The sequence below is a fragment of the Chaetodon auriga genome, chromosome 15, assembly GCF_051107435.1.
Source record: "Chaetodon auriga isolate fChaAug3 chromosome 15, fChaAug3.hap1, whole genome shotgun sequence".
Taxonomy (NCBI): domain Eukaryota; kingdom Metazoa; phylum Chordata; class Actinopteri; order Chaetodontiformes; family Chaetodontidae; genus Chaetodon; species Chaetodon auriga.
The window spans coordinates 21,319,795-21,332,197 of record NC_135088.1 but is presented as its reverse complement, the minus strand read 5'-3'; the positions used below and the strand labels follow the sequence as shown (position 1 = coordinate 21,332,197).

Here is a 12,403-nt window from a genome sequence, read left to right as displayed (position 1 = left end):
AGCATATCCTGGGTTGCTACTCTCTTTAGCACGATTAAGGAGCCAACGATGTGAGAAACAGTCATTACACTTTCTCCGCAATGGCACCTGTGGAGATTTATCTTCATTGCTTGGCTGCATTCGGCATCCATGGCCCTCGCTTAAGGGCTAGAGGATCGCCCTATTTAGCCTTACAACATGCAAGAATGAACACAATCAAATTAAACCAATCAGTGTTCAGAAAGCACTTCCCTCTCTGCAATAGAGAAATACTAATAGCCTTGCACCGAGCACAGAAAGCCTGAACAGCCCTGTATTACTACTACATGACAACTGCAATCCAGCTAACCATGTCCCTGTGGAGAGCAGATAGCACTACAGTCATACAGTGGAGCTAACAGTAAATCACACTAATGTCATCCCAATATAAAGCTATCAGCAGGTGTTGGCTAGGAAGCAGGGCATTAGAAAAGTTAATGCTGACACCAGTAACTGATGGTCAGAGGTGCTACTACAGGAGGCTGTAGAAAGGCTGTAATTCTGCAGTTACAAAATCAGATTTCTAAATGTGACAGAAACTAGCAATACTTTTGATGACTAAAAATGAAAACCTCTGGCAGACTTAGTCAGGCATTCTTTCAACATCTGCACATCTGGGCCAATTAAAAAATGTATAAAAACAGAATAAATCAAGACATGCTCATGTGTGTATGTGATGGTGTGTTGGAAGAGTTGATCTGACAAGCACCTCTTACGTTTATTCGCGCCTGGTAGGAAACTGTCCCGGCCGAGTTGTTGCAGATGCAGCGGTACACCCCTCCGTCAGGCACCTGGGTCTGGCTGATGTTGAGGTGGCTGACCACATGGCCCTCAGTGTTGGTGTAGTGGGAGATGCGGTGGCGGCTGTCCCGTACCACGGGTTCGTCATCCAAAGTCCACGTTACCCGGGGCTCTGGCGTGCCCTTCACCGTGCACGACAGCGACACAAACTCATTGATGTTGTAAACCTTCTCACTGAATGAAGCCAGAATCTTGGGGGTGCCATCTGGGCAGTGGAAGGAGATACACAGGACAGGATGCATTTTATTATTATATGCTATAAGCATCAAAATAGATCATTAGAAAAACAAATCTGGATCCTTCTTTTAATAAAAATCTAGTCATAAATTAAAACTAATTTGCTTTTTCATTGCAATACTTTCATGCGTGCTGTATAAAAAGCAGAATCAGACTGTAAAGCAGATTAATACAGGTCCCTTCGCTGGCTCCACAACTTCATTGATTATCAATACTCTTCTTATAGTGGTGTGGTCATGGGAGGCAGACACTGCAGCAACTCAGTTTGTGTGACAGTAAGCAAGCCTCTTTCAGAAAATCTAATAAAGCTAAGCTGTACTGCAGCACTCAATATCACATACATGTCTAGATTTAAACAGATTGGAATCACATGTTCATAAACACATACCTGTAGATAAACAATGAGATTATACATTCATAAATTCTGACCTTCCAGTATGACTTGAACAAAGTCCTGGGCGGACATCTTGCCATGTCTGGCAAAGCACTGATAGGCTCCTCCATCACTCTTGGCCATACCAGCCATAACCAGATTCTCCCTGTTTTGGCCTGTCATGCGAACGCTGTTACTTGGGTAGATGAGCTCTCCGTTGCGGTACCAGGACAACTGGTACTCCTCAGAGCCGGTCACACTGCAGGACAGTGAAACCTGGCTTCCCACGCTGCCCTTCACCTTCCGTGGGCTCACCATGACCTTCAGAGGCTCTGTAGGTTAGGAGTGTAAGAGATCAGCAGCTGTTTTTAATGGAGGACTGGAGTATTTGCTCTTTTTTGTTTTCTGTAGTTCTACCAAAGTATCAGAATACTACCAAAAAAAAAAGACAAAATGACATGTAGCACTCTAAAAATCTGAAGCAGCATCTTTTGATTCTTAGCTTGTTCCTGTTTTAAAGCATCATCCCACTGATAAAAATCAACCCTGATGACTTACCACCAGCCCATGGGCACTGACCTTTTACCTGCAGCCTGCCAACCACCTCAGCATTTCCATATCCGTTCCACACCTCACACACATACGTCCCTGTGTCGCTGGGCTGGGCTCTCTCTATCAGCAGGCCTGTCACACTCTGCCTGAAGCGTGTGTCGGGCTCCAGCGGCCGGTTGTCCTTTAGCCAGCGGTATTTGGGTGCGGGGTGACCAGAGGCCTTGCAGGGCAACTCCACTCGATGAGATGCCATCACCTCACGACGCTCAAAGCTGTCCAGGATGTGGGGTGCTGAGTTGGTGGGGTCTGCAGGTGCGAAACAGGGTATTGTCAGGGGTTTGAGTTATTTTTGTTGTTTGATCTCTTCTGAACAATTTTCAATCCCAAGTCCTGACATATATCATGTCACTCATGGGGTTTGAAGAGGCATGGTTATGTGAAATTGAATGTTTTTATTTACCCTCATAATACTGGTTTCGGGCAAAGGTTAATATGTCTTAAATATCTATTGTGTGTGTCTAATGCCTCATGGTTATCATGGTGGCTCAATCCAAACTAACCTTGATGGCACCATCAGGGCCACATTTTAAAGCTCAGAGCCACAGAAGACACTATACAGATGTTTTCAAGGGTTGAGTAGAAATGCTGCTGATGAGTAAGAGGATATTCATGAGTGTCCCTTTATGGTTTAAGGAAAGAGAGGGCATCTTCTGTCCTGAAGCCTGAAGCCTGTCCTGTCCCGAAACTGTGTTCACAGATCTAATGACCTTTATCACATGTCATCCCCTCTTTAATTCATGTGTTCCTTCCTGTCACTCTCTATTCTATTCACATTATCTACATCTTTTTTTTTACAAGTACAAATTTATTTCCATATGGTCCTCTGTCATTTAGCACACATCATTTTTGAAACCAACCAAAATGAACAGTTATACCCAAAACTAAATGAAATACAAACAAACATTAATAATATGAGAATTAGGTTTCATGATTTTTATAGTTGATGTCTTTTTTATGGTTCACATTTGTTTGTTTACTTGTGCTGTGTCATTTATAGTCCAGCATAAATATCATCCATTTCCTAAAAGGTTAAAGTCCAAAGCATCCAGTGTGGAAAGGATGAATATTTTGGAGTTCCTCTTACCTGAGACAATGAGGCGGGCGCTATTGCTCTGTCGGGTCTCCCCTGTGTACCGATGACGTGTCATACACCTGTAGTTGTACAACCCGTCTTCCATTTGCACATCCAGGATATACAAAGCTCCCGTGGATGTGATGAGAAACCGTGACACTGGAAATAAATAAATAAAGGCCGTTAAGTCACTGTACATCACTGACATATGGTGCAATTGTAAACAGTAACAGCACAGGTAAACCCAAGTAACATTTTAAAAAGACAGCTCCTATGAGCATTCTAACTGCCTGTGGGCCAATCAGCACCAAATATTCCCCCGTCATGTGACCTGTAAGTGCCCCCCCCCCCTTTTGCCAAAACCTATCTAGGGGTGTCTGGAACACTGTATGTGACACATGAAAGGAATAAACAAAGGATCACTGCCTCCGGATTTCAGCCCGGGGGACAACTAGCGTTTTACAACAAGTAATATTCTGCAGTCACACAGTGTGGGAAGAGGGCATTGTGTGTGTGTTCATTCGTATACACCTAGAATCACTACCTTACACATTCTAAAAGAAGAAAACACAGAAAATCCAATTTTGAAGTCTCTTAGCAAATATTTGCAAGTCAAGTGAGGCACGCAGCTCTGTGTGATTGTAGTCACCAAACATCTGCTGGAGCCCATTTAGCTCAGCACAGCTCTGAGGCACTGTGACAAGGCTGTGTGTTGTGTAGCGGAGTAACACAGCTCGTTATCATGTAGCTCATCGCTCTCTTTTCTCTCTCTCTCGGGGGAAACTCTCCGTCTCTCTCTCTCTCTCTCTCTCTCTCAGTTTCTCTTTCTTTCTCTGCTCCAGACTAAAGCGCAGGGAGCCAGGGATCACAGAGCGCTTTGATAAGGCATGGCTGTGCAGGTCGGATGTGCTAATATCATGCTGATGTTATGCTAATTTGTGTGAACACATGGAACTAGAGAGAGGTAGTCAGTGTTTATGAGGAGTGATGTGTGCTATAGCCGGTGGCTGCCGGGGTATTCCATGTCACAGATGATGGAGAAGCCAATCTGGGACAGGGATCAAATGGGGCCGCCGTACATTGAGGGATTCTGGCAATATTGGTAGAGATATCATAAGCAGACTTTATGGGGTGTTGAATTACTCTCATTTAGCCCTGTCAGGACAGTTTAACACAGATTAATACTACTGGTACAGGCCTTGCGCAGTGCATGCTAAAATAATATAAAGAGCACTGAAGACGCAAGCTATGATCATTGTGTTAAAGTTGTTGTCTGCAACAACCCAACAATAAAATCATTAATTACGGCAAATATCATCAAACGACATTTGTTCACTCTGAATTTGTTTTAAATATCACAAAAAATCTGATCTGCCACTTAAGAAAGAGGAACTCTTTTGGCACAAAATGAGCTAAATCTTTTGAAAGAATCTTTGAGGATCTTGCAGTCGCACACAGTGGATGGAGTGAACGACAGGACTTTGAGTGTATTTACAGATTATAGTAGCAGTGCAATAAGTAAGGGATGAATGAAAGGACAGAGAAAAATGGGGGGAGAAAACAGAGAAGAAGAGGGAGCAATACACAGAGGAGGGTAGTGAAGATGCTATTGTAAGCAAGTGATGACCTAGTTAGAAATGAGAGGCCATGGATTTGGTATCCTGAAGGGGTTTTTCCGCTCGTGGTCGGGATGTTCTATTGTGACAGACAACCAGTGGTAAAACGAGGGGGACAGGAGAGGTGGTACAAGCCATACGTGTGTGTCTGTAGTCCTTAATCATATAACCACGTAGACAAGCCTATAGAGAATTATCAAATTTGAATTTTGCCGGCAGCAGATGTAGTTCATTTTCAAGGACGGAAACAATTCAGAGAAAGCAGATATCAAAAGAAGAGGAAGAAGAGGCTGCCTCTTCAGTCTTTCCTTTCTCATTTTTCCATCTTCTTCCCCCCTCTTTCCCTCTGAAAGTTGTCTGGCATCAAAAGTTGACAAGGCAAGCTTATGAATGAGAGGAGCTTTCATTAGAACAGACTGCCTGTCACTGCAACAAAAGGCCAGGGTTGGGAAAGGGGAGTAAGCCTGTGTTTTCAATGCACGTTAAAACAGACACACACACACACACACACACACACACACATTTACGAGTGTATGTGTGCTTGTCTCTTGTCTACCGGCGAACTGTCTGTGGTTTATAACTGAATTTCTCACTGAGTAGAATCAGATGTTAGTCTATGTTTTATACTGGAAACATTGCAGTTTCCAATATCATTTTAAGAAATGGAAAAAAATGATACATGTCTGCATGCTACTTACAGAGCATGAAGACAGTTAGCTAAGCATTAAGAATGGAACAATCAGAATCAGAATCAGTAATACTTTATCAATCCTCAGGGGAAATTGTTTTTGTTACAGGTGCTCCTTACAAGAATAGAAGAAATAGAAGAGATGAAGAAGAGATAGAAGAGATAAACATGTAGGAAGTGGGGCGAAACGGATAGCCTGGTTTTGTCCAAAGGAAAAAAGTTTGCCCACCTGCACCTCTGAGGCTCAAACCACAACTTAATGTTTTTTCACTTTGGATTTTTGGCCAAATTAAACAAATGAGATATAATGTGTTAATTAGTAAGTAAGGCTAGCTGTTTCCACTGTCGTTCAGTATTTATTCTAAGCCAATCTACCTGCCCCCTGCCTTCAGCTTCATATTTAGTGTACTGACATGGGACAAGTAGCAAAAAGTAAAGAGGTATCTTGGCACTCTTTTCCAATTTGCCTCCACTGTATAAATAATATACATCATCACAAGGGTTTGAACCAAAACTCCTGAAAAATTCAAAGAAAATTTGAACAGCTTCTAGGGAACGTCACAGTTGAGCATCTATTCAGCAGGAAGTAAATTACAATGTGAGTAAAAACATTTTTTGGACCACTGCAGAAGGCGGTTGGTTGGTATTAATTTACAATATAAAAAAAAATGTCCAGGGCAATTGTATGTGGCCACATTGTTGATTCATAGTTACCCTCCATTCCTTTCTTCTCAGAACCAGCTTGTGCTCACTCCCAACAAACAGAATTGATTGTTTTACACAGAGCTGCAGGCCTACAGTGCTGTATTATATGTGCATGTCCTTGTAAGCTGAGGGCATTTCTGTTTATTCTCGTACCACTGCAGTTATCTCAAATCCCACTGGCTTGTGTGTCTGCATATTAAAGCTTTTGTGTGTGTGAACGCATGTGTTTCTGTGTGTGTGTGCATGCAAGTGAGTGTGAATGTGTTTATGCAGCATACAGCTGCATGGAGGAATGGTCAATAATAACGATCGAAGGCGCTCCACTACGCTTTACCCTGCTCCTCTCTGCTCCACCTACTGCATACTAACACTGCCTGAGAGACAGCCTGCACTGTTCTTGCACTGCGCGTGTTAACATGCTCGTCATATGAGCATGCGTTTGTGTCCACACCTGGGTGCATTAGTGTATATTTCTGAAACTATGGCTTCATTTCACCACAGGTGGCTTGCTGGCCTACCAGTCTTCTACTCTTCCCTTCTTCGGCCCGCCCAGCTGCTTTGGCATCGGAGGTGCCACAAACACAAGTCCCTTTCTGTGGATCCACACTCAATAGCTTCAATTAATCCCCATATAAGCCACGCTGAGCCTGCAAGTAGAGTCTTTGTTCATTCAAATTGGGAGGCCTTGCAGTGTTTCACTGAAAACTAAATTGCATGTGAGACATATTGTATAATAGTAACAGTAAGAAAAGGCTGAATCCATACAACAATACTACTGCTGCACTCCAAGGACTGCTTGCATTGGTGTGGATGTGTCGTTAATGTGGACACAAACGTTGACCCCCGGCAGGGACTACGAGAGAAGGATTTCCAATAAGGTGGAACACAGTGACACACGAAGACATAGTTGAGCACTTTAAACCACACTTGCTGGGCGACCATCTGCCTCAAAACAGCTGTAAGAGTTGCCTCAGTTGCCTGAGTCATTTCAATATTCTATAATTGAGACATGAGCGGAGGAGATGAGATGGGAGGAGGGAGAGAAGAGATAGTGAGAGCAAGCAGGAGAGAGAGAGAGACAGAGAAAATAAAGGATCAAGAGGGAAAGAGCACCTCTGGGATACAACCACTCTCTGTCATCTAAAATGACTTACAAATTAGCTTACAGCTATGCGCTCCCAGTGAAGGAAAAAAAAAAAAAAGACACAACTTTCATATGCTAATTCAAGATCATGGCTAGGCAGAGCAATTATCAAAAAAAAAATGTCAGCCCTGTCTGTCTGACAGATCTGAACAGGAACCCAGTACCTCTGTCTCCGTTTCTTACACTGTGTCTGTTTTCCTCCAACCAAATATGCTGTTGCAAAAGCAAGTACTGTACTGTGTATGATGATGTAAAGATATCGTGACAGTGAATACTGGCTTGACTTACATCTGTGCATGTCTTTGTAGTATTATTACTACACTATTACTATTATTATAAGTACTATTTTAACAAAGAAAATACAGTTAAAACATGGGAATAGCCTATTGCTGTGGATCCCACTGCCACATCCCTGTCTCCGTTTGTTAACTGAAAAAACATTATTATTTTCTCTTATGACCTTGAAGAACCTGCAATCCTCTGACTGAAGAACTTTGAATGGTCTGACCTATCAACACCAACAGTCTGGACGCCACTTACGGGAAACCCGTGGAGTCAGCTAAACAGTGCAGATAAAAATTGCTTCCTCATCACTCTGCTGGCAGTGTCCCCACTGTGCAACTGTCTTGGAGTGTATTAGCAAGTGCAGTGAGGTCCCTGGAGACAGCCGGGGCCTACGGTGTCACTGTAACCTTGGCCACTCAAAGTCATACAGCTTGACAAAAAAGACAATCCCTGCTGCTTGTACAGCTGCACACTAACAAACCAACACCTATCTGCATCGAGAATTGATTTTACAAAGTCGTCTTGAGGTGGCAAATAAGAAGAAAGAGAGCTTGTGTGAGGTGATTGGGTAGATAAGCTTGTGCTTTCCACTTCAAATAATTCCTTTTGAAAATGTGCCTTAACAATGTCTTTTAAATTGAACCTAACAACTGAACATGTAAGCCAGATTTGTGCTGGAGGACTGTAATTAATCAGCTGAACAAAAAGCAGAGTGTGTCTTGGAGAATATCTTAGTGAGGTGGTTGGAGAGTGTAGATTATGGCAAAGGTGTTGCAGAGTTGCATTTCCTACAACAAAAGTAGTATGTTTTGCTCAATGCTGTACTGTATTGATTTCAACATAAAATAGTCAAAGCTTAGATTTGCAGTGAGGTTATTTCTGTTATTGTGACCACATGGTGAAACAAATACAAATAGGAATGTGACAGGCAGATGATATGTGTTAAAAGGATTTATTTTCTTTATGTAAGAACATTTAACATTTCACCAAATGATTTCTTGCATCCCTCCCTCTCTGAAAGGCACTGCCAAATTTATTTCCCATTTGGTAAGATTAAAATTTAGCAAGTAATGAAGAAACTGCAGCCATAATAGCACCATATGTGATGCCACATTGTTTCCCACTATGAAAATGTCACACAGTGACTGGCGCCAGAATTGCCGGTGTAGTCTGTGAGTAATAATGAGTGTATGATGAGCCCAGGAGGGCCTGTGTTGTAATTAGGCCTGGTCAGAGTTATTGGCAGAGTGACTCCAGTTTGATCAGGCTGGGATAAGCATCTCTATGGAGAGGGGGATTCCACCAATTTAGAGCCCCTCTAATAAAAATCATTTGTCATTCTTACAGGAGGCACACTGACAGCTGCTGGGGTTGCCATGGCAACACACTGGCCACCATTCGCTTAGCAAGCAATATTCCCAGTACTGTAAATGGAGGAGAGGTGGAAACACACACACACACACACACACACACACACACATACTGTCCAGTCAAATGTTTCCGTGCAAAGAAAGATATTTTCAAAGCTCATCACTTTATATTTTTAAACCTCATCGCTTTAAAAATGTTCATTATCAATACAAATAATCAAATGTAGGAATTATACCACTTTGCCTACATGACTGAGATCTACCTAAAGATTTCTGGCATTCAGATTTTTTATGATATAATCTTATTAATAAATGTAACTTCTCTGTACTCTGTACACACGTCCACAGTATTTAATCTGTTTGTCCTGAAAGACATGCATGTTGTTCTTCATGAATGGTTACTGCTCTTCATGAGATTTTTTCAATTTTTTCCCTGTTGAAGGATTTTTTTCTGGAGTTACTCTTTGTCCAAATCCAGGGTATAAGTGTGTCATATGTTGTGCAGCTGGATAAATACACAGAAAAAATCACATTTTTATTATAAGATAATGAAAAACATCCTTTATGGCCATTTACATAAATGGCACATAAACAGGAGGCGAACATAAAGGTTAGAGGTGAAACAATTAGCTGAGATTAATCTATTAGCCTGTTAATCTAAATGTCAAACTTTGTTTAGTTCCACCTTCTCAAATGTGAACAGCTACAGTTCTTCTTTGATGTTAAACCAAATATCTTTGGGTTCTGGACTCTTGGAGGAACAAAACAAGACACCTGAAGACGTCAAGTTTAGGAAATTGTGACTAAGAGAAATTGTGTTTGTCTTTTGTTTTTGTTTCCAATATATGACATTTTATAGACCAAACAATTGATCCATTAATGGAGAAAATAACGGGCAGATTAATCAATGATGAAAATGCCTCTTACTTGCTGCCCTCCTCCTGAATTTTCTATATTTTATTGTGTAGAAATGGAAACATTCTGTCATAACTTCAGCTTGAGATGGTGTAGCTTTCTGTTTCTGAGAAGCTGCTACTCATCTCACAGACACCAGACTGAACTAAACACACTATAAACACACCGCAGCTTCAATCTCCACCAAGAGACATAAAAAGGCATGTTTGAATTTGTTTGACTCTGCTTGGGATAAAGAATAAAACTCTCCCTCCATTCCATGAAGAGTCTGAATCGTGTTAGGCCCCAATAAGTACACAAATACAAGAATACAGAAACACACACAAACCAAACAGCTGCCCTAATTTTCTCATCACACCTGGATTACAAACTTGAAGAAGCTTATCTGGGTCTAGACCCTAACTGCTCGCTACAGAGTTGAGTCAGAGTAGAAGGCTGAGCTTTTTTATTGCCGCTCCTAATCAGCGGCAGCATCCCTCTGCTCATTAACTAGACACACGCTAGCCTGAGGCTAACGGCCTCATATGTCAACCACAGATAAAGATGTCATCTTCTGCTTGACTGAATAAACCACTATTAAAACTAGATGCAAATGGACGTTGAACGATATTCAAATCAGGAGGCAATAGGGAAGCTTAAACCCTGAGGCGCTTGGCCTCAACGCTGCCCCACATTTTTCTGTCGTGTTAAAAGGAAGACAGATTTTAGATACTGTCTGTCTTCAGACTGATGTTGTACAAGACAACCGAGATTGAGATATAAAACAGTACAAGAAGGAGCAAAAAAGCAGTAGTGACACGAGTCAGTTTGGATGGCAGGTTGAACATTTAGAGGGTACAGTCTTCAACAATATTAGATCTAGTGTCTTTCAGCTTAATAATTTTGTTTAAAACTACATTTTGAACATATCAGGGCCACCTGCATGTCAGTCCAATAGGAGAGCACAGGGTGGCTGTGATTCTGGGCTATTAAAAGATATTCGGCTGATATAACATTGGACTCCTATAACATTGTCAAGCTCATGATGGGCAGTTTAAAAAAAAAACAAACAAAATTGATACAACAGAATAACAAGATATTAACTTTTTTCTTCTGAGCATCCTCTTCCTAGCCAAAACTTCCTTCCTACATTACCCATTTTACATTTTAGCTGTGTTATGCTAGGAGTGGCTAGCCTTCAGTCGCTAACCTCAAGCAGAGGTTACAGGCTGCATAGGTTTGGAAAACTCACCTCTTTCTAAAAGCTTAGCTCCAGCCAATACTGACTCAAATGACATCACTTAAGGCAGTTTTTCAGTTTATCTCCCTCTGGAGACACAAAAGTCAGTTTTTTCCACCATGCAGTAGTACACCCCAGGAACTGTAAACAGACTTCGATGTGTAAAAGCTGTGGAATTACACTTTAAAGTCACCATCAGTGGCTTTGTCCATTACGAAGCACTGCTCTTATGTTCAGCAAACTGTGGGACCAACGGGTGTAGACAGACCAATGAAACTCTATCTCCTCAAATATAAACAGAATCAAACAATGGGCAGTGTAAGAATGGAGTGTATTTGTACAGGACTTATTTGGCAGACTGTGACATACTATGACAGGATGTCTCTATTCTTCAACAGACTGTTTTGAGGCAGCTGTGTGAGCACTTTTTTCTACCAGACAAATGTTTGTCTGCTGAAGTCAAAACTGAGGAGGGAAATCTCCACCACAATAGCTTTCAAATCTGTTCCCGTGTGTTTCTATCTGCAGTGTGTCTGTGGCTGCATGTGCGGCGTAATTAGCCAGTACTGGAGTCGAGCTATTAAACCCCTGATGGTTGTGTGTTTACAATGCTATCATTGGCCTCTCTCTGGCCAACACTAAATGAGCCAGTGTTGAGCCTCAGCTGTATAATCATGAATATTCATCTCTCTGTGAGAACCTCTGTGTGTGTTATGCACTGGCAGGCATGAAGGAAGCTATTACTATCTACTCAATCACAATCAGTCACTTTGTCTGGATAATAAGTCAAGATGACAACAATTCTGCTTATCGCCAAACCCAAACAAAACAGGCTTTGTTTTGGAGGCAAAAGAAGAGCCGAGTCTGTTTCCAGTCCTGCGGCTTTTCACTTCAAAGAGCAATGTGGCAGGTCAGAGTTATCTTAGTGGGTCCCATACAATCGTTTGCTTGCACTCATACACACACACTCCACGCTCCCCTTTGACTCATGCTTGATGAAAGCTCAGGATTAAACATAAAAAGAAAAAGCTTGAATATCCTCTCTGCCACCTGGGGATATATGCAGTATATATGCAGTACTGCCACATCATTGTTTTAAATACCTCTGATACACACATGGAAATTATGTTTGTGCACACACAAGGGCCATTTTCGATGCAAAGTAATGTGGTTTTCATGCAAATGTTCACATCTCAACATGGTTGTTAATTACATTTCCTAAGTGAGAACGAGACAACCCTTCAAGCTCTTTCTAAACTGTGATAACCTGAGCGTTAAAGAGTTACTCCCATAGTGCCATTCCCTTGAGACTTCATTGCACCGCATTCCTGCTTATGGAAAAGGACTT

At 41.8% G+C, this 12,403-nt stretch overlaps 1 protein-coding gene across 4 annotated transcripts in view; it reads right to left on the bottom strand.

Moving 5' to 3' along the window:
• LOC143332724 (cell adhesion molecule DSCAM-like) overlaps positions 1-12,403 on the bottom strand; it is a 98,201-nt gene that overhangs the window by 32,741 nt on the left and 53,057 nt on the right. For 3 of the 4 annotated variants that reach the window (XM_076750482.1, XM_076750480.1, XM_076750481.1), the window contains exons 4-7: positions 3,126-3,272; positions 2,009-2,287; positions 1,486-1,761; positions 728-1,024 (exon numbers count right to left, since the gene is read on the bottom strand). In XM_076750482.1, the coding sequence (XP_076606597.1) occupies positions 728-1,024; positions 1,486-1,761; positions 2,009-2,287; positions 3,126-3,272 (999 nt within the window). The remainder of the gene's footprint in view (positions 1-727; positions 1,025-1,485; positions 1,762-2,008; positions 2,288-3,125; positions 3,273-12,403) is intronic. The other variant, XM_076750483.1, reaches the window with a different exon arrangement.